At 39.9% G+C, this 22,963-nt stretch overlaps 1 protein-coding gene across 1 annotated transcript; it reads right to left on the bottom strand.

The window, feature by feature from the left end:
* slc39a1 (solute carrier family 39 member 1) lies at positions 1-22,327 on the bottom strand. Its single transcript, XM_010866287.3, has 4 exons — positions 21,923-22,327; positions 8,371-8,501; positions 7,707-8,015; positions 1-860 (listed from the first exon to the last, which is right to left on the bottom strand). Exons 1-4 carry the CDS (start codon positions 22,035-22,037, stop codon positions 507-509), a joined length of 909 nt encoding a protein of 302 aa, XP_010864589.2. The 5' UTR covers positions 22,038-22,327; the 3' UTR covers positions 1-506.
* Between the last annotated feature and the right edge of the window lie 636 nt (positions 22,328-22,963).

Raw genomic sequence — 22,963 nt, 5'->3', positions numbered from 1 at the left:
AAATCTTGACCTGTTTAATAATATGAGGCACTGATGCATTGGATTAATTTGACAATGAACAGATATTGGAAAACAGCACCTATTTTCAAGTGATCTTCGTTAATTACTGAATAGTTACAAACAGTAACTGATAAAAAAGAAAAGATGTTTAAAAGACATTGGTTTGCCTCAATATAAACACCACTGAAAACATGCAAATGTGTAGAAACAATTTTACTACAATAATGAAACTTTGTAAAATGAAACTAACCTCATACTAACATTGTATGTGTCAAAATAAACATTCATAAAAACAGAATAAAAACAGCAGTCAGTCACCCTGAAATAAAACATTATTCCTCGGGCACTGGTCTCACCTGCATTAACCCTGACAGAATGTGAAATGTTTTATTTTGGCAGCCTCCCTGAGTCAGCTCCACCAGTTCACAATATCAAGCCTAAATGTCCCATGATTCATATGAGCCACACCCATATTCCTGCTAGTTGCTGCAGTTGTTGGTGTCCTCTCAGCCCAGGAAGGTAAGGCCTGCCATGACACTAAAACCCAGAAGGATAAAGAACACTTTGAGCAGCTGGTTCTCTGGGGAGTTTAGCTCATGAGGCAGGATCTCCATGAAGGTAATGTAAACAAATGTTCCGGCTGCCAGCCCCTCCAAGATGGCCTGGATAAGAATGCCTGATGTCAGCTGGGCCTCGGTAACCCCAATGCCCAATGCAATGCCCATTGGCGACATCATGGCAAAGACACCCACATAGGCCGCCACCCATATAGGTGGGACGGTACTCTGCACCAGCTTTACAGAGAGGCTAAACACGATGATGCTCTTGTGGACCACAATGGCGATGCAGATCTCCATTACCTAGATAAATAACCAAAGAGAAAATTAGATTGAATTCTTGTTATTATACTACCTTTCTATTTCATTGTCTAAGTAAGATTCAACACATTCTAGAGGCTCCAAATTCTCTCATCTTGACCTTACACAATTTCTGAGGTTAAATAGAAAAAAATTATAAGAGAAACATTCAGATTTTACAACAAATATTTTTCTCCAAAACATTTCACAATTATTGTGTTAGGGTTAACCCTAACCCCTTGAAATGACAATTTCATATAATCATTTTTTAAAATAATGCTGTGGTGAACCTGCTTAAAAAAGGACCCATGTTTTTTTGCTACACAGTGAGGATGGTTCCAGAAGTAAACAAAATCTCCAAAGAACCCATCTGGAGAATTGCAGATGTTACCACAATCTTGGGCTCAGCAATTTTCCAAAACTACAATTAGAAGGAACCTGAATGCCAACAAGCAAATTCAATGTCTTGCCAGAAGAAAATCTCTAACCTCATAAAGACAAATTTCAGTGCCTATTTTGAGTTTGCTCAACATAATTGGAACCAGATTCTATAATCAGATGAGACAAAATACAGAACTTTGGCCACAATCACCAATGGTGTGTCTGTGTAAAAACAGGGATAGTCATGCAGGAAAAATAATGGGAAATATGGTGGTGGATATGTGATGCATGAAAGTTAGAGGGAAAACCCGCCTCAGTCTTTGAAACAAGAAAAGGAACCAGGCAAGCCTAGTTCAGCCAGCCCACGATTAGAAGGGATGAATGTTGTTGCCCTGACTGGATTCAAACCTGGGTGTCCCATGTGAAAGGCTGAATCTTTGACCACTTTCATTCGTGAATGACATTGATACAATAACTATCAATATAGGTGACGATAACTGACTTTTTCGTCAAGTGAAAAGACGAAAGAATCGTGGAAACCCTTCCTCTTTTACTGACAAAGGGGTTGTGATCTTACCTATATTACCCCAAAAAGCATGCACGGATGTGTACTTCGAAAATCCACCAGAAATAGTCGCAATGTAACTGTAGTTCTATTTTAGGCTTACTATAACATAGCTCCTGAAGTTTATATCCAGCGAAGGGTTTGTCTATCCTGAACAAATCCTAATGCATAAATTGCTTTGACTGCCTCGAGGCTCGAACACCGCTCCCCTGCATGAGTTTCTGCGTCTCTAACCACAACGCTATTTAACAAGGGATAGTCAGGCAGTCGCTCACTCATTCACTCACTAAGAGACATTTGCTCTTCTTAGCCAGCTCCGTGTACACAGTCTGCCAACAAACTAATGGTACAGTAGGATCAAATATTATTTGCTAGTGACACAATCGCACAACATGAAATGACAAAAATACCAGAAGGTCTTTCCCAAGGTGTTGAATGTTTAGCAGCCTATTTTCAGTCTTGATTTCAATTTCATTTGATGTGACTTCGGAGTATCAATGAGTGTGCTCAAAGAACAGTTTTGACAAAAACAATAGATATACAGTGGGGAGAACAAGTATTTGATACACTGCCGATTTTGCAGGTTTTTCTACTTGCAAAGCATGTTTCCAAAATCCATAAAATCACATGTATGATTTTTTTATAATTAATTTGCATTTTATTGCATGATATAAGTATTTGATCACCTACCAACCAGTAAGAATTCCGGCTCTCACAGACCTGTTAGTCAAACCCTACTATATATACACATTAGAAAAGTAGAAATGTTAGAAGTGTTAGATTGAGCATAGCAGTGTGTAACTGGTTCAAACAGAATCAGATTGTATGAATCATGTGTGCCATATGGTGATACAAATTGGGTTTTTATAAATGGTTGTGTAATTCTGAATTAAGTGTTTCAAATTGCAAAAAAACAGGTGTTCTGCTCCTTGTTTGTGTGAATTGTGTGCAGTGCTTTGACAAAATAAGTCCCGTTTTCAAAACAGTGGTTAAGCAACCTGACGATTTTGCAGGTTTTCCTACTTACCAAGCATGTAGAGGTCTGTCATTTTCTTCATAGGTACACGTCAACTGTGAGAGACGGAATCTAAAACAAATCTAAAACCTGTCCACACACTCAGTCAAACAGACTCCAACCTCTCCACAATGGCCAAGACCAGAGAGCTGTGTAAGGACATCAGGGATAAAATGGTAGACCTGCACTAGGCTGGGGTGGGCTACAGGACAATAGGCAAGCAGCTTGGTGAGAAGGCAACAACTGTTGGAGCAATTATTAGAAAATGGAAGAAGTTCAAGGTGACATCAATCTCCCTCGGTCTGGGGCTCCATGCAAGATCTCACCTTGTGGGGCATCAATGATCATGATGAAGGTGAGGGATCAGCCCAGAACTACACAGCAGGACCTGGTCAATGACCTGAAGAGAGCTGGGACCACAGTCTCAAAGAAAACCATTAGTAACACACTATGCCGTCATGGATTAAAATCCTGCAGCGCACGGAAGGTCCCCCTGCTCAAGCCAGTGGATGATCCAGAGGAGGAATGGGAGAAGGTCATGTGGTCTGATGAGACAGAAATAGAGCTTTTTGGTCTAAACTCCACTCGCCGTGTTTGGAGGAAGAAGAAGGATGAGTACAACCCCAATTACACCATCCCAACCGTGAAGCATGGAGGTGGAAACATCATTGTTTGGGGATGCTTTTCTGCAAAGTGGACAGGACGACTGAACCGTATTGCGGGGAGGATGGATGGGGCCATGTACCGCAAGGTCTTGGCCAACAACCTCCTTCCCTCAGTAAGAGCATTGAAGATGGATCGTGGCTGGGTCTTCCAGCATGACAACGACCCGAAACACACAGCCAGGGAAACTAAGGAGTGGCTCCGTAAGAAGCATCTCAAGGTCCTAGAGTGGCCTAGCCAGTCTCCAGACCTGAACCCAATAGAAAATCTTTGGAGGAAGCTGAAAGTCTGTATTGCCCAGCGACAGCCCGAAACCTGAAGGATCTGGAGAAGGTCTGTATGGAGGAGTGGGCCAAAATCCCTGCTGCAGTGTGTGCAAACCTGGTCAAGAACTACAAGAAAACATACGATCTCTGTAATTGCAAACAAAGGTTTCTGTACCAAATATTAAGTTCTGCTTTTCTGATGTATCAAATACTTATTTAATGCAATAAAATGCTAATTAATTACTTAAAAATCATACAATGTGATTTTCTGGATTTTTGTTTTAGATTACGTCACTCACAGTTGAAGAGTACCTATGATAAAAATTACAGACTTTTACATGCTTTGTAAGTGGGAAAACCTGCAAAATTGGTAGTGTATCAGCAGTGTATCAAAATCTCCCCACTGTCTCTTGCTCTAAGATTTCTGCGAAGTTGTGGTATTCTTAATATTTCAATGCTTTTTAAAATGTTTGGCATGTTATGCTTTAGTGGATTAGAGGAGGGAGAGGGGGGCATGTGCTGAAATAGCGGCAGCCCCGATTCAAACATGCTGCAGCAGTATCTGTTCAGTAGATGCAACGCCTGAAACCACTTGACCGCCATAGTCGAGGTATACATTTAAAAATGTTTCATAGGTTGTGTAGATCTGTAGAGACAAACAGTAATTAAAAACAATTTTTTGATTTTATTTTTATAAATCGGAAGCCTGTGCAAAGGCTGTGTAGACTTTCACTAAAGTGAAAAGTATAGACACAACCTTAAGTTTTTTTTTTGTCAGTTGGGCATTTAAATCAGCTGACATTGCGCATGCAGCCTGGTTAAAGTTATTCTGGGGTTTTCTGGAAAAGTGAATAGTAGTCGCAAATGTGTCTCAGTCTGCCTTTTTACTTTGCATAACTGAAAAAGGGCCGTCTGAAACTAGGGGTGAATGAACTTCAGTGTGGGCCCAGGGCTTTTCTTAACAATCAGAACCATATTACTTTCATTATAATAGCTTCTTAGATGGTTCTGTTGTAAGGAGAGGCTTCCCCGAATGCCAACAAAAAACAATATTGGAATCCAAGAGCACATGAAAAACATGGGTAAAAAACTCACATAAACTCATAAATTGTATAAGATTCGATAAATAGTATTGTATACATGTATATTTCATTTTGATGACAGAATGTGTATTTGAGGGATGGACAAACTATTTCTTATTTTTGCAGAGTCATACACAATACAATACAATACATGCCTGAGGAGCCCTAGTAAGTTCTACATGTCAGAAGCACCTGGAATTATGTATCACAGTACATGGTCGTGTGACATGTCAATATAGTCTATCATAAAGTTGAATGTAGATGTGCAACATAGTGTACTAATTTTGTGTACAGGCTTCAATAAACCCTTGAACATTGACAATTGTATGCACATTTACGTATAGTCATTTAGCATTTGTTGTGCTTATCTATAATAAATTCATTTATATTAAAACCTTTTTTACAAATACAGAAAGATATTTGGGTCTAGCCAAAGACTATAAGAAATGATAGGTTTCTAGATGCAAAAGAATGTATGGGCCAATCCAATCAACCTGTAAAAAATTACCAAAAACAAATATATTTTTTATAGTATTATTAATAATAATTTAGAATTCCATGTAGGTATTAGGGCACTTGTTGTTCTATTAATATTATCTAGCCAAATCTACCCAGCCCAGTACACCAAAGCAGAACTTAATGTAAAGCTAATCTAAAGTGGTAGCATTGAAACACAACAACCATCAATGACAACTGCCTTATACATAATTAGTATTAGTATTATTGAAATAACATGATAGCTTGCAAGTTTTGATCAACAGTGAATCACAGTGACATTTCCATTAAGTCATTATGTAATCAATATGCTAAAAAATATATATACATGTTAAATAATAAATAACTATTTGGATATTGTGCTTGCTTGGTAGTGTTTCTGCAACTATGATACGCATACGTCTTGCACTCAAATACATTTTTGTAAACAGAGAAAAGAGTCCACACAACCAGAATCAGGGGTGGCTCCAGACATAAGCAACATAAGCAGTCGCATAGGGCCCCTGACTGCTAGGGGGCCTAAGACTGCTAGGGAAACCCTGACCGATAGGGGAGGGGTGGCCCCAAATGAAATTTTGCTTAGGGGCCCAAAAGGCTAGAGCTGGCACTGAACGCAATCTATGTTTTGGCAAAGCATGTCTATGGATTAACTGAAAGTTAAATTTAAATAAATATGGTGACGAAAAATGCCCACTGAGTGCATTTCATTATTTGATAAAAGTGAGAATGGATGCAGGAGAAAGTATAGAATGTATGTTTCAGTTAATCCGGTGCACAAGGAGGGCATATACAGTGAGGGGAAAAAGTATTTGATCCCCTGCTGATTTTGTATGTTTGCCCACTGACAAAGAAATGATCAGTCTATCATTTTAATGGGAAGTTTCTTTGAACAGTGAAAGACAGAATAACAACAAAAAGATCCAGAAAAATGCATGTCAGAAACATTATAAATTGATTTGCATTTTAATGAGTGAAATAAGTATTCGACCCCTCTGCAAAACATGATTTAGTACTTGGTGGTAAAACCCTTTTTGGCAATCACAGAGGTCAGACATTTCTTTTAGTTGCCCACCAGGTTTACACACATCTCAGGAGGGATTTTATCCCACACCTCTTTGCAGATTTTCTCCAAGTCATTAAGGTTTCGAGGCTGACGTTTGGCAACTCGAACCTTCAGCTCCCTCCACAGATTTTCTGTGGGATTAAGGTCTGGAGACAGGCTAGGACACTCCAGGACCTTAATGTGCTTCTTCTTGAGCCACTCCTTTGTTGCCTTGGCCGTGTGTTTTGGGTCATTGTCATGCTGGAATACCTATCCATGACCCATTTTCAATGCCCTGGCTGAGGGAAGGAGGTTCTCACCCAAGATTTGACAGTACATAGCCCCCTGCATCGTCCCTTTGATGTGGTGAAGTTGTCCTGTCCTCTTAGGAGAAAAACACCCCCAAAGCATAATGTTTCCACCTTCATGATTGATTAAAGCATTCCTCCTCCTCCAAACATGGCGAGTTGAGTTGATGCCAAAGAGCTCGATGTTGGTCTCACCTGGCCACAACATTTTCACCCAGTTCTCCTCTAAATCATTCAGATGTTCATTGGCAAGCTTTCTTGAGCAGGGGGTCCTTGTGGGCGTTGCAGGATTTCAGTCCTTCACGGCGTAGTGTGTTACCGATTGTTTTCTTGGTGACTATGGTCCCAGCTGCCTTGAGATCATTCACAAGATCCCCCTGTGAAGTTCTGGGCTGATTCCTAACAATTCTCATGATCATTGCAACTCCACAAGGTGAGATCTTGCATGGAGCCCCAGACAGAGGGAGATTGAAGGTTATTTTGTGTTTCTTCCATTTGTGAATAATCTGTTCTCACAAAGCTGCTTGGCGATGGTCTTGTTGCCTATTCCAGCCTTGTATAGGTCTACAATCTTTTCCCTGACATCTTTGGACTGACCTTTGGTCTTGGCCATTATGGAGTTTGGAATCTAATTGAGTGATTGCTTCTGTGGACAGGTGCCTTTTATACAGGTAACAAGCTGAGATTAGGAGCACTACCTTTAAGAATGTGCTCCTAATCTCAGGTTGTTACCTGTATTAAAGACACCTGGGAGCAAAAGATCTTTCTGATTGATAGGGGATCAAATATTTATTTCACTCATTAAAATGAAAATGGATTTATAAAATTTTTGACATGCGTTTTTCTGGATTTTTCTCTCAGTGTTCAAATAAACCTACCATAAAAATTATAGACTGATCATTTCTTTGTCAGTGGGCAAGCGTACAAAATCAGCATTGGATAAAATAATGTTTTCCCTCATTGTATTTCACTTTTAGCACTAATAGCAAGGTGTAAAACATATACCGGATGAGTTGACATTAATGAACCTACCTTTGAGTCTGTGGTCTGAAGCCCAATCGCCAGACCCTCAAATACAGAATGGAGGGAAAGCGAAAGGAAGAGCATGAAAGACCGAAAAGAGGAGTGGGCCTGAAGGTCCACATGAACATGGTGGGCACTGCCCTCTAGGTCGGCAGACCTCCCATGCCCGTGCCCATGCCCATTCCCCTGCATCAGCGGTGATCTCTCCTGGTCTGACCCTTGCTGGGCATCGTGTTTGCAGTTCAAAACTATCCTCTCCACAATAAGCACAGTAAAGAAGCCTGCCGCCATGATGAACTCTGGAAGGGGAAAGCTGGTCTATTTGAAATAAAAAATGGCAATATGTCAATGTTGAGGGAAAAACAACCACATGAGAAATTATTTTTAAAGAAACGACAAGGATTGGGGATATAGATCTTAAATGGTGTTTAACAACATGTGAATTAAATATATTATAATTACTAGCGCATGCTCGTAGCTAGGAAATGTCCCCATGTATAAACAATGTTGTAAAAATACAATAGTCACACAGTAGAAGTTATGTTGTATTGTGTCATTATTTTAACTACGGTTCTGTGTCTAGGATAATAAATACTTTTTAGCATTTTATTGGGGTTATTGGTTAGGGCATCAATAGCAGTTGTCATGTTGGTTACAATCTGGATACACTTACATCCACCCTCCGTGCAGCCAGCTCAGCATTTATGTCTGTCAGGTAGTCTGGGATGATATCCAGCAGACAGGCAGCTAGGAAGACGCCTCCAGCAAAACAGCTGATGAAACTGAGTACCATCTGATGGGCCTCTGTAACACATACATTCTCACAGTTTACTGCACAACAAAGTCAGACAGTGTGGACAACACTGTGCCCAGATCAGGTCAGCTGTGTTAAACCCAGAGTCCTTCTTAGTCAGGGTCAGTGAGAAGAACTGGATTCAAGACGTAATTCAGTAGTTTATTAGGACAGGTTAAAAGAGACAATTGCAATGCATGTCTTCATTTCTACACTCAATGATTAAATGCTCATGATCTTTTTAAAACTATTGATGCATTTCAGTAACTATAAACCATAGATGGAAATTGTTGTTGCTTGCTCTTGGTGGTTTTAAACTATCCCATCTTAAATAATTAGTCTCCAGACTATATAATTTGTCTCCAGATTGTGTCTGTTATTTCAATGCCATTGACTAGGTAGGTGAGAGTTACATTAAACAATTTATATTTTTGTAATTTAATGAGTGCTTACATTTCTGTAATTGGCCCTATATCCCTGGCATTGAGGGTCCCATGCTCCACCAACTGTTCAAAACAAGATTGAAAATACAGCTCTGGAAAAAATTAAGAGACCACAACACCTTTTTCTTTCCTTTTATTTTATGTATTGAATTTTAACAGTTTACAAAAATACATGTTGATAAATTTAACAAAGCATATAACAGTCAAACTATAAAATAATACACTCCCCCCACCCCAAACGAAAAATAAATAGTAAACATTTTAATTATTTAAAACATTGGGTAACGACATTATATAATCATACACAGCTTAGGAGGTATCAACAGGGACATATCGCCTTCACAGTTCTCCAAGAATGCAAGGAAGGGATTCCAGATCTCTTTGAATTCGGCTGATTTCTTTTTCATTGTGTATGTTAACTTTGCAAGGATAAGGCCTGCTGATAGTTCTTTCAGCCAGCGACCAACAGAAGGGCTCTTGACATCTTTCCAACAGAGAGAAATCAAGCGTCTAGCTTGTACTAAGCATAAGTCTTTCATTTTCCTCTCTTTGCGGTTTAACATACAGTCCTTCGGATACAAATTAAGAATACAAAGTGCAGGATTGTCAGCCACTGGATTTAAGGTCATCTTAGAAATAAATTTTATAACTTCATTCCAGAACTTTCGTATCTCAGAGCAGGGCCACAGACAATGAAATAAGGTGCCCTTTTCGACATTACATTTAACACAGATATCAGGAATATTTGGATTCATCCTATTCAGTCTTTCCAGAGTAACATAAGTCCTCATAATCCAATTATATTGAATTAGTTTGAGATGGGTATTTATTGTTAGGAGTTGTGCTCTAGAGCACACCTCTTTCCAGTCCTCCTCTGAGATATCTGTTTGTAAGTCATTTATCTTATGCTCAGTAGAGTCTTTATGGTTTTTCACCAGAATGTTATAGAATAAGTATATCTGACCCTTGCCAGTACAAATATTCACTGCTAGGTTTTCTAACATGGACAAGTGGGGTTGTATATAGGAATGTGTCTGTGCATAAACAAAACTCCTTAACTGTAAATATTTAAATAAGTGTGTCTGAGGTATACCATATTCATTTCTAAGTTCCTCAAATGAAGCTAGTCTACTTTCTTTATATAGACCCATAACTTTACAGATGCCCTTTGTTGTCCACATTTTAAAACCTTGGTCTTTTTTTCCAGGAGAGACGTTATCATTCTCCCATATTGGTGAAAGGCCTGAAAACAAAGTAGATTCACCAAGAAATGACTGTACATTGTGCCAGACATTAATTGTGTTTCTCACAAAGGGGTTATCAGTGAGCCGCTTCAGTTTTTTGACAGACGCAGAGTATAAATAAGTGTCAAGTCGCTGGCCTTTAGTGCAGATGCTCTCAATTTGTACCCATGGTAAGTAAGGTTCAGGAGAAAACCAGTACATTGCAGCTCTAATTTGAGCAGCCCAAAAGTACCATTGTAAATTGGGTAATTGTAACCCTCCTCTCTCATAAGGCAGGTAAAGAAGAGACAGTCTCAACCTTGACCTCCTGTTATTCCAAATAAACTTAGTAAATAGTTGCTTCATTTTGGAGAAGAACTGTGGTGACAGGGGTAAAGGGATGGATTGAAATAGGTATAAAAACTTTGGTAGTATATTCATCCTTGATTATATTTATATGCCTTAAAAGGGAGATTGGCATTGATGACCAGCTATTCATGGTTTCAGTTACTGTAGAAATCATTGGATCATAGTTACAGGATACTAAATCTTTAATGGTTGGGGTAATGGGGATACAGAGATATTTAAATCCATTTACCGCATTATTGAAAGGATGGTTTATCACCGGATTTATTCGCTCCCGGTTATTCAAGAACATAATAGAGGATTTTGTTTCGTTTACTTTAAAGTCTGAACATTTTCCAAGTGTGTCAATTAAATTAGTCAGATTAGGAATTGAGTTACTTAGGTCTGTAAAAAGTAAGAGGGTGTCATCGGCATACATTACAATGCGATGTTCGGTGTCCGATACTTTTATACCTGAAATTGAGGGGTGTGATCTCACTGCTATTGCAAGTGGTTCCATTGCTAACACAAATAGCAGTGGTAAGAGAGGGCACCTCTGACGAGTACCTCTTGTGAGTTTGAAAGGAGTGGATATTATATAGTTGGTGGAGACCTCTGCCATTGGGTCAGTATAAAGTGTCTCAATCCATTTTCGAAAGGAGTTACCAAAGCCAAGGCGAGATAACACATCAAATAAATAGCTCCACTCCACCCTGTTGAATGCTTTTTCAGCATCTAAGGACAGAATAGCAGTGTCAGGGGTTCCCTCCCTCGCATGTATCAAATTTAACACCCTTCTGACATTTTCACAAAACCATTCTGATCCGGGTTGATCACCGTTGGAAGCACCAGTTCCAGTCTTCTAGCCATTACTTTAGCGATAATCTTAGCATCTGTGTTAAGCAGTGAAATAGGTCTATACGATGTGTAATTGGTAGGGGACTTATTGGGTTTCAAAATAAGTGTTATCAGCGCGTTCCTCAGGGAATCTGGAAGACAACCCTGTTGAAAGGCTTCCTCATACATAGCTAAAAGGGGTTCAATTAATTTATCTTTAAATATCTTGTAGATATCAATTGGAAGACTGTCAGGTCCTGCGGCTTTACCTCCTCTCATATTAGTAATGGCGCCAGCAATTTCTGAGGCATCTAGTTTTCTATACAATTTTTCTTTAAAATCGTCTGATATGGGAATTCCTCCAGGAATTAAGATCATCCAGGAACTCAGATCATGTTTCCAGACTCCCTGGGGATTCGGATGAATATAATATTGTATAGTAGATGGAGAAAGTATCATTAATTTCCTGCGGGTCTGTTGTTATTGCTCTACTCTAAGTTTGAATTGCAGTAACTGCCCTGTCTGCATCTAATTTCTTTATTCGCCAGGCTAACAATCTCCCCGTTTTTTCACCTTGATCATAGTAACTCTGAGCCGGATTAAACTATTTTCTGCTTTCGATGTGGACATTTCCTCGTATTGGGCTAAGTAACATTAATTCTTGTTTTATTTTTGTGGAGCCGTCCAGAAAGGCCTCTCTTTCCAATTGTCTAATTTTGTGGCCAAGCTCATTCATTTTAAACTTGAGTTTGTTTGTTTTTGAACTGGTGCAAGATATGATCATACCTCTGATGTATGCCTTAAAGGCCACCCATCTAACAATAGCAGAGGTCTCATCTGTATTTGTGTTGAAGAACGACTCAATATGGGCATCTAAAATTGCAGGAAATTTCGAATCAGAAAGCCATCTGGGATGAAATCTCCATCTAGGAGTCCCATTAACTACCCCTTGGGCTCTATATACAAGTGAGGTAGGGGAGTGGTCTGACAGCAGTATGCTGTTATTGTTACATTCTATCACAGAGAACAGCATAGAGCTGGAAATCAGAAAATAATCTATTTGTGAGTATGACTTAAATCAGGGAGAATAATAGAATTCTGATGTGGGTTTAGTCTCCTCCAGGGTTCACACAAATTCAGATCATTTATATACTGTAACAGTTTCTTCCGACTTTGTATATGAGAGGAACCCATCCCAGTTGACCGATCCAATTTATGATCTAAAGGGCAGTTGAAATCACCTGCTATAAGAGCATTTCCTGAGAGAGAAGCAATTAATAAAAATAAATGTTCAAAGAATTTGGGATTGTCTTCGTTTGGGGCATATTCATTAATAATTTTTATCTTCTCATTTATCAATGTACCCTGGACAATCAGGTACCTACCCCCCATGTCACGGATGACGTTGTCCACTTTAAGGGGTATCAATTTATGGATCAGGACCATCACCCCTCGGGTGTGTGATAAGTAGGAGGCTGACATTACTTGCCCTTGCCATCTCCTTTTTATCTTTATCACTTCATCTGACAATAAATGGGTTTCTTGGAGATATACAACTAACGATTTGAGTCGTTTAACCCTACTGAGTCCTTGCGTAATTTTAGCCAACCTCACCATACCTCTAACATTCCAGGATGTAAACTTCAAGTTTATATTAAAAGACATATAAAATAAAGTCAAGCATAAACTGTTTCAACCAGGCCACATATGTAATAGGAAGGAGTGATGTAAACTGTAATATCGTTCTTAAAACAATTGAAGTGTATGTTGTTATCCCGAATTGCAAAATATAATGTACATTTATAACCCTTAAACTTAATCCCAGCACTGTCTCCCCAAACGAGACAGCTTACCTTCCCTGGTAGCATTAAGTGCGAGCAATACGCTCAACTGATCCACTAACAACGAGGAGCAGTTATGAACTGATAAATCACACACTAACCGATTTGAGTGAGGAACGAAGCGTTTTTGGAAAGGAAAGAAAAAGGTGCAGTGGTCTCTGAATTTTTTCCAGATCTGTATATTGTATGTGTATATACACTGCACAAAAACATTAAGGGGACATGTAATCATCACAGTATAACACCAAGTCAATTAAACGTCAGGGATATCAATGTCCAGTTAGGAAGCATAGGCAACTGTGAATCAATGTCACCTGTTTTGTGGCAAATTGAAGGGACAACAGGTGCACTGGAGAGGCAACAGCAAGACAACCCTGAAAAAGGGAATGGGTTTGCAGGTGGGGGCCACAGTCAATTGCTCTAATTTTCTCTAATTTTGCATTTTGTTAGTGTCCTTGTCAGTACTGCTAGCAAGAGGCGGTACCAGCAGCCCATTCAGGCTGCACAGGTAGTCCAGCTCCTCCAGAATAGAACACCCATATGTGCCATTGCAAGAAGCTTTGCTCGGTACAGTCTCACGAGCATGGAGGAAATACCAGGAGACCAGCCGTTACACAAGGAGAGCTAGACTGGGCCGTAAAAGGGCAGCAGCAGGACTGGTATCTTCTCCACAGTGCTAGGAAGAACCCTACAAAATGACCTCCAGCGTGCTGCAGGTGTGCATGTTTCTGACCAAATTGTCAGAAACAGTCTCCATGAGGGTGGCATGAAAGCCTGACGTCCTCTAGTGGGACCTGTGCTCACAGCCCAGCACTGTGCAGCTCAATTGGCATTCACCAGAGAACAGAATTGGCAGGTCTGCCATTGGCGCCTGGTTCTATTCACAAATGAGAGCAGATTCACACAGAGCATGTGACAGACATGAAAGAGTCTGGAGACGCCACGGTGAACGTTATGCTGCCTGCAACATGGATTTGGATTTCTTCTAAATTATTTTTAAAATATAGAGACCTGAATATGGGACATTTCTTTTTTGCTGAATTTATTTGTTGCATCTAAAAATAACACACAGTTAGTGAGACCTGACATTGAAGGAGCAATACCTCAACCTAGATCTGCACAACTATGAGCACATTCTCAGCCTCACACATTTTGCAAAACACTGAACACATTTCTTGACATTAGACACAGAAATCTAACAAGATGTCACTTTGCCATTTCACGGCACTGCCATTCAAAATACCACATCAATGAACCAATTCATCAAACACAGCCATCAGGTGTACATACAGGTGCTGGTCATAAAATTTGAATATCATCAAAAAGTTGATTTATTTCAGTAATTCCATTCAAAAAGTGAAACTTGTATATTATATTCATTCATTACACACAGACTGATATATTTCAAATGTTTATTTCATTTAATTGTGATGATTATAACTGACAACTAATGAAAATCCCAAATTCAGTATCTCAGAATATTTTAATCTTACTTAAGACCAATACAAAAAAATGATTTTTAGAAATGTTGGCCAACTGAAAAATATGAACATGAAAAGTATGAGCATGTACAGCACTCAATACTTAGATCCTTTTGCCTGAATTACTGCAGCAATGCGGCGTGGCATGGAGTCGATCAGTCTGTGGCACTGCTCAGGTGTTATGAGAGTCCAGGTTGCTCTGATAGTGGCCTTCAGCTCTTCTGCATTGTTGGGTCTGGCGTATCGCATCTTCCTCTTCACAATACCCCATAGATTTTCTATAGGGTTAAGGTCAGGCGAGTTTGCTGGCCAATTAAGAACAAGGATACCATGGTCCTTAAACCAGGTACTGGTAGCTTTGGCACTCTATGCAGGTTGGTCAGCAGCATGAAGTGCTCTAAAACTTCCTGGTAGACGGCTGCGTTGACCTGGTACACTGTGTTTAGAAAACACAGTGGACCAACACCAGTAGATGACATGGCACCCCAAACCATCACTGACTGTGGAAACTTTAAACTGGACTTCAAGCAACGTGGATTCTGTACCTCTCCTCTCTTCCACCAGATTCTGGGACCTTGATTTCCAAAGGAAATGCAAAATTTACTTTCATCAGAGAACATAATTCAGCAGCAGTCCAGTCCTTTTTGTCTTTAGCCCAGACAAGACGCTTCTGACGCTGTGTCTTGTTCAAGAGTGGCTTGACACAAGGAATGCGACAGCTGAAACCCATGTCTTGCATACGTCTGTGCGTGGTGGTTCTTGAAGCACTGACTCCAGCTGAAGTCCAATCTTTGTGAATCTCCCCCACATTTTTGAATGGGTTTTGTTTCACAATCCTCTCCAGGGTGCAGTTATCCCTATTGCTTGCACACTTTTTTCTACCACATCTTTTCCTTCCCTTCGCCTCTCTATTAATGTGCTTGGACACAGAACTCTGTGAACAGCCGGGCCTCTTTAGCTATGACCTTTTGTGTCTTGCCCTCCATGTGCAAGGTGTCAATGGTTGTCTTTTGGACAGCTGTCAAGTCAGCAGTCTTCCCCATGATTGTGTTGCCTACAGAACTAGACTGAGAGACCATTTAAAGGCCTTTGCAGGTGTTTTGGGTTAATTAGCTGATTAGAGTGTGGCACCAGGTGTCTTTAATATTGAACCTTTTCACAATATTCAAATTTTCTGAGATACTGAATTTGGGGTTTTCATTAGTTGTCAGTTATAATCATAAATATTAAAAGAAATAAACACTTGAAATACACTCACCTAAAGGATTATTAGGAACACTATACTAATACTGTGTTTGACCCCCTTTCACCTTCAGAACTGCCTTAATTCTATGTGGCATTGATTCAACAAGGAGCTGAAAGCATTCTTTAGAAATGTTGGCCCATATTGATAGGATAGCATCTTGCAGTTGATGGAGATTTGTGGGATGCACATCCAGGGCACGAAGCTCCCGTTCCACCAAATCCCAAAGATGCTCTATTGGGTTGAGATCTGGTGACTGTGGGGGCCATTTCAGTACAGTGAACTCATTGTCATGTTCAAGAAACCAATTTGAAATTATTCGAGCTTTGTGACAGGGTGCATTATCCTCCTGGAAGTAGCCATCAGAGGATGGGTACATGGTGGTCATAAAGGGATGGACATGCTCAGGTAGGCCGTGGCATTTAAACAATTCCAAATTGGCACTAACGGGCCTAAAGTGTGCCAAGAAAACATCCCCCACATCATTACACCACCACCACCAGCCTGCACAGTGGTAACAAGGCATGATGGATCCATGTTCTCATTCTGTTTACGCCAAATTCTGACTTTACCATCTGAATGTCTCAACAGAAATCTAGACTCATCAGACCAGGCAACATTCATCCAGTCTTCAACTGTCCAATTTTGGTGAGCTCGTGCAAATTGTAGCCTCTTTTCCTATTTGTAGTGGAGATGAGTCTTCTGCTGTTGTAGCCCATCCGCCTCAAGGTTGTGCGTGTTGTGGCTTCACAAATGCTTTGCTGCATACCTCAGTTGTAACGAGTGGTATGCAGACCTCTAGCATCAACAAGGCATTTTCGCCCACAGGACTGCCACATACTGGATGTTTTTCCCTTTTCACACCATTCTTTGTAAACCCTAGAAATGGTTGTGCGTGAAAATCCCAGTAACTGAGCAGATTGTGAAATACTCAGACCGGCCTGTCTGGCACCAACAACCATGCCATGCTCAAAATTGCTTAAATCACCTTTCTTTCCCATTCTGACATTCAGTTTGGAGTTCAGGAGATTGTCTTGACCAGGACCACACCTCTAAATGCATTGAAGCAACTGCCATGTGATTGGTTGATTAGATAATTGCATTAATGAGAAATTGAACAGGTGTTCCTAAAAATGCTTTAGGTGAGTGTATTTCAGTCTGTGTGGAATGAATGTATACATTATACAAGTTTCACTTTTTGAATGGAATTACTGAAATAAATCAACTTTTTGATGATATTCTAATTTTATGACCAGCACTTGTGTTTGTTTAACTGTAAACTCATTTTCAACAAAAATGGAAAGACAACATTGCAGTAAGCGAAAGAGGGAGAGTGAGGATAAGAGGGGTAGCCTGTGGAACAACAAGAGTACAGAGAGGAAGAGGTAGACCTGGTGGAGGACGTGGACCATGTTGTAAATAATGGGCTTATATTGTAAGAGGCTGGACAGAGAGTTCGCCACTACCTCAGCAGATTAACTGTTGCAACAGTTTTATATAATGTCCATCAGGTCTCTCTATCAACACTAGGGCGAATCCTTAAAAAACATCACATACAGATGAAAAAACTCTACCAAGTGCCATTGAAAGAAATTCTGAGACAGACTACGCAACATTGTGACAGCAGAACTGATGAGATACATACACGAGATACCCCGAATTCAAGCCATGGAGGAGGCCTGCGAACCAAATTGATGCAGGGTCTGTGCAAGGATGGATTTGCCATTCAAGAAGATTATTCCCTCGCTGTCTTGTGAGACGAAAATGCCTGTGATGTGGATGAAGTGCTATAGCCAGATCCAGCTAGGAGGACGTAGCCTCTGATGTGGATGATGTGCATTGGCCAGATCTAGCTAGGAGGACATAGCCTGTGATGTTGATAATGATCTATGGCCAGATCCAGCTAGGCCAAGACATGATGTTTAGGGTTTTCGGCCATATTCTGCATTAAAAAAACAGACACGATTCTGTAATGGAAAACACAGTACGTTGCTGCATCCAAAAATGCAAGATAAATCCATGCGAAGAAGAAACCATATATAAACATAAATGCTGCTTGGCCCAAGCTCATTTATGATGGACTGAGGTGAAGTGGAAAACTGCCCTGTGGTCTGAAATATTAAACGTTTAAATTATTTTCGGGAATCATGGACACTGCACCCTCCAGAATGAAGAGGAGAGGTACCATTCGGCTTGTTATCAGGGCATAGTTCAAAAGCCAGCATCAGTGATGGTATGTGGGTGCATTAGAACACATGACATGGGTGACTTGCACATCTGTGAAGGCACCATTAATGCTAAACAATATATACAGGTTTTGGAGCAACATACGCTGCCATCCAGACAACGTATTTTTTGGGAAAGGCCTTGCTTATTTCAGCTATACAATTCCAAACCATGTACAATTCTGCATGTACTACAACAGCATGGCTCTGTAGCAAATGAGTCCAGGTGCTAAATTAGCCTGCCTGCAGTCCAGACCTGTCACCCATTGAAAACATTTGGTGCATTATGAAACCCACAATGGAGATCCTGAATTGTTGAGCAGCTGAAATCCTATATCAAGCAGGAATGGGAATACATTTCACTTTCATAACTACAGCAATTTGTTCTCCTCAATTCCCAAACACTTACAGAGTATTGTTAAAAGAAGAGGTGATGCAGCACTGTGGTAAATATGCCCCTTTTCTGAAATGTGTTGCTGGCATCAAATAAAAAATGGGCAGGGGTTTTTCCAAAAACAATCCAATTTCTTATTTTCAACATTTGGTATGTTGTCTTTGTACTACATTCAATTAAATATAGGGACACATGATTTGCACATCATTGCATTCTGTTTTCATTTGCATTCTAGTCAGCGTCCCAACTTTTTTGGAAACAGGGTTGTATGTTCTAGAATATGTTCTGTTCTGATTTTTAGTGCAGAATTCAACCTTTGGATATGCATGGATGTAACGACTGATTTAACAAGAGAAATAAATATTTCATCTGTGTGTTGTCTTGTGTGTTGTGTTTGGTTGGTATATACATGTACATTACTCTAACAGTATCTCTGAATAAATCTAACCCTACTATATATATATACACATTAGAAAAGTAGAAATGTTATAAGTGTTTTAGATTGAGCATAGCAGTGTGTAACTGGTTCAAACAGAATCAGATAAAATGAATCATTTGCGCCATATGGTGATACAAATTGGGTTTTTATAAATGATTGTGTAATTCTGAATTATGAGTTTCATTTTGCAAAAAACTGAGGTCTTCTGCTCTTTGTGTGTGTGGTTGTGTGAATTGTGTGCAGTGTTTTGACAAAATAAGCCCTGTTTTCAAAATAGTGCTTAAGCAACCTGCCGATTTTGCAGGTTTTCCTACTTACAAAGCAAGTAGAGGTCTGTAATTTTTATCATAGGTACACTTCAACTGTGAGAGACGGAATCTAAAACAAAATCCAGAAAATCACATTGTATAATTTTTAAATAATTAATTAGCATTTTATTGCATGACATAAGTATTTGATCACCAACCAACCAGTAAGAATTCCGTCTCTCACAGACCTGTTCTCCACTCATTACCTGTATTAACTGCACCTGTTTGAACTTGTTACCTGTATAAAAGACACCTGTCCACACACTCAATCAAACAGACTCCAACCTCTCCACAATGGCCAAGACCAGAGAGCTGTGTAAGGACATCAGGGATAAAATTGTAGACCTGCACTAGGCTGGGGTGGGCTACAGGACAATAGGCAAGCAGCTTGGTGAGAAGGCAACAACTGTTGGCGCAATTATTAGAAAATGGAAGAAGTTCAAGATAACGGTCAATCTCCCTCGGTCTGGGGCTCCATGCAAGATCTCACCCCATGGGGCATCAATGATCATGAGGAAGGTGAGGGATCAGCCCAGAACTACACGGCAAGACCTGGTCAATGACCTGAAGAGAGCAGGGACCACAATCTCAAAGAAACCCTTAGTAACTCACTACGCCGTCAGGGATTAAAATTCTGCAGCGCATGCAAGGTCCCCCTGCTCAAGCCAGCGCATGTCCAGGCCGTCTGAAGTTTGCTAATGACCATCTGGATGATCCAGACGAGGAAAATTTTAGCTTTTTGGTCTAAACTCCACTCACCGTGTTTGGAGGAAGAAGAAGGATGAGTACAACCCCAAGAACACCATCCCAAGCATGGAGGGGACAGGACGACTGCACCGTATTGAGGGGAGGATGGAAGGGCCCATGTATCGCGAGATCTTGGCCAACAACCTCTTCCCTCAGTAAGAGCATTGAAGATGGGTCGTGGCTGAGTCTTCCAGCATGACAACGACCCAAAACACACAGCCAGGGAAACTAAGGAGTGGCTCAGTAAGAAGCATCTCAAGGTCCTAGAGTTGCCTAGCCAGTCTCCAGACCTGAACCCAATAGAAAATCTTTGGAGGGAGCTGAAAGTCTGTATTGCCCAGTGACAGCTGAAGGATCTGGAGAAGGTCTGTATGGAGGAGTGGGCCAAAATCCCTGCTGCAGTGTGTGCAAACCTGGTCAAGAACTACAGGAAACGTATGATCTCTGTAATTGCAAACCAAGGTTTCTGTACCAAATATTAAGTTATGCTTTTCTAATGTATCAAATACTTATGTCATGCAATAAAATGCAAATTAATTACTTAAAAATCATACAATGTGATTTTTCTGGATTTTTGTTTTAGATTCCGTCACTCACAGTTGAAGAGTACCTATGATAAAAATTAGACTTCTACATGCTTTGTAAGTGGGAAAACCTGCAAAATCGGCAGTATATCAAATACTTGTTCTCCCCACTGTACACAATTAAAATAATGGCATGTCAAAGCACCTGATCGGATGAAGGCCTATTTTTAGATGAGATGAATAAAGAGAACAGATAACGAACAGATGAATGGGGCTTTAAGAGTCAACTGATGTCAGAACAGGTGAGACTTCTGGGAAATACTTTGTGTTCTTGAAAGTTACGTACTTCAGCTTTAATTACAAATTTCAAAATGTATTTCATGATCACAAGGGCTGAAAATAAAAAACGAACTCTAAGAGAGCAGACGTTTTCATAGCACATGCCTTGGTTCAGTTTTGCAGGGTTGTTACGCGCTTGTTCCAGCAGCGAAGCGCAAGTTTTGGCAGTGTGACTCACAAAGGAAGCCAATAGGAGTTGCGCGTAGTGGAGAATAACAATAAAATCTAGTGCTTTAGTTCAATTCATTTTCGCTATGCACTAATGTGTAATGCTAACACCAGCAGGAGTGAAAGAGACTCATCCAGATGGTTCCCAGCAAACTGTCTAGTGTCGTTGTGTCACAGGGACATTCACGTTGGCTAATAGGAATGTCACTATTCGTAGTTATAAATTGCTCACCCATTGAAATAAACCTAACTTTCTCTACACCGTTCTGAACAGCCAGGTGGGAGAACTGGAATCGAAGTATCGATTTTCGTGACATCCATAGTTCCTGGGTTGGGTGTTCACTTCAATGTGACGTAAAATGCTATCCCAGTCAGATGACTTGCTATATTTCTCTTTGCTTGTCTCCTGTATTTTCATGGATACTCAATGAATCCTTATCTAAATAAATCTACAGTAAATGGTATTATCTAGGCCTAATACACATATGGTTTCATTCAAGTTATTGGAGGACATCATTGAATGTAACACACAGCAATGAGTCCGCTCATCAAAACATATTAAACAAATCTATCGTTGATACATTTTACTTTCCTTACAGATTTGTGCAACATATTATGTAGATTATTATACATTAAAACATTAAGGTTGCCTAGTCGTTATAAACAAAGATTAACACATACGCCCACAACTAACGTGACTGGAGTTGGCAAACAAGTACATAAACAAATATTGATCAATTTCGAAGGCATTGCGACAAAGCATAGATTATTCAACACATCTCGAGTATATACTGTAGCTACGCCGATGTGCAGCTGTTTTTTGTGGACAATTACAGTATGAATGATAGAACTGAACGATAGAAAGTTAAACTCACCTGTTCCACTAGTTTCTCTGAACCACCTCATGCGAGCAGGAATAAATCCAAAAAAAAGGGTTAGGAGCAACAAACCTAGGAGCGCACCTATCTTCACCTGTAGCAGGTAGTCCATCTCGACTTGTTACCGAACAGTTAGTATATCTAAATGATTTAAAACGTCCTGTTTTACGTGTACCTAGTCTGGTAAATAACGATTGAAACCAACAAATCCTGAAACCAGTCAGATGAATGAGCCATACGATCAGGTTTGCGTTTAACTAAAAAACGATATGCAATATGATGGCTACTGAAACAGGCATATATATATATATATATATATATATATGCCTGTTACATTTACAATGCCTATGCGAGTTAATGTTAGCGACTTGTTTACATTGTAATTCTTCGTCTTCTTCCTTCTGGTAGCCACGCCTACAATCTACGTTTAAGAATACAGTGCGATTTTCTCTATAGGAGTCCATAGAAAAAAATAAGTCAAAATTGTCACCTTCTGAAAGGCACATGATCACGCCTGACTCGAATCTTGTGACCAAAGAGTAGATTTAATCAGTGCGGCCATTCCGAGTCTTTCCGAGCCATCTAGTTCAAATTGCTTCTTATGCAGCCTTTGTAATGTAAAACTATTATAATTATAGTAAAGTAGAATCTAATCCTACAAAATGGCTTTCAATTTTTTCAGACATAAGGCCGATTTTGCTAACAGATTAAGCATAGTCCTGGACTAAGACTAATCAATCTGTGTCCACAAAGGATTTTAATTATTCCTTGTTTTTTATTTAAAAAGCAGAACAGCATTTCATATCAGAGAGTCAAATGAATGGATCTTTCATGGATACCATTACCTTTCTTGTCTGATGTTCACCAACAGAGAGTCAAATGAATGGATCTTTCACCGATACCATTACCTTTCTTGTCTGATGTTCACCAAGAGCTGTTTGTTCCCCAACAACCCAACAGTTAAAGAATGTCTCACAATTTACAATGTATACTGTCCCTTTCAAAGTGGTGCTTTTAGTTTATAAATCTCTGAATGGT

Source organism: Esox lucius, chromosome 2 (assembly GCF_011004845.1).
Source record: "Esox lucius isolate fEsoLuc1 chromosome 2, fEsoLuc1.pri, whole genome shotgun sequence".
Taxonomy (NCBI): Eukaryota; Metazoa; Chordata; class Actinopteri; order Esociformes; family Esocidae; genus Esox; species Esox lucius.
The sequence above is the reverse complement of the archived record's forward strand: the minus strand, read 5'-3'. Positions and strand labels throughout refer to the sequence as shown.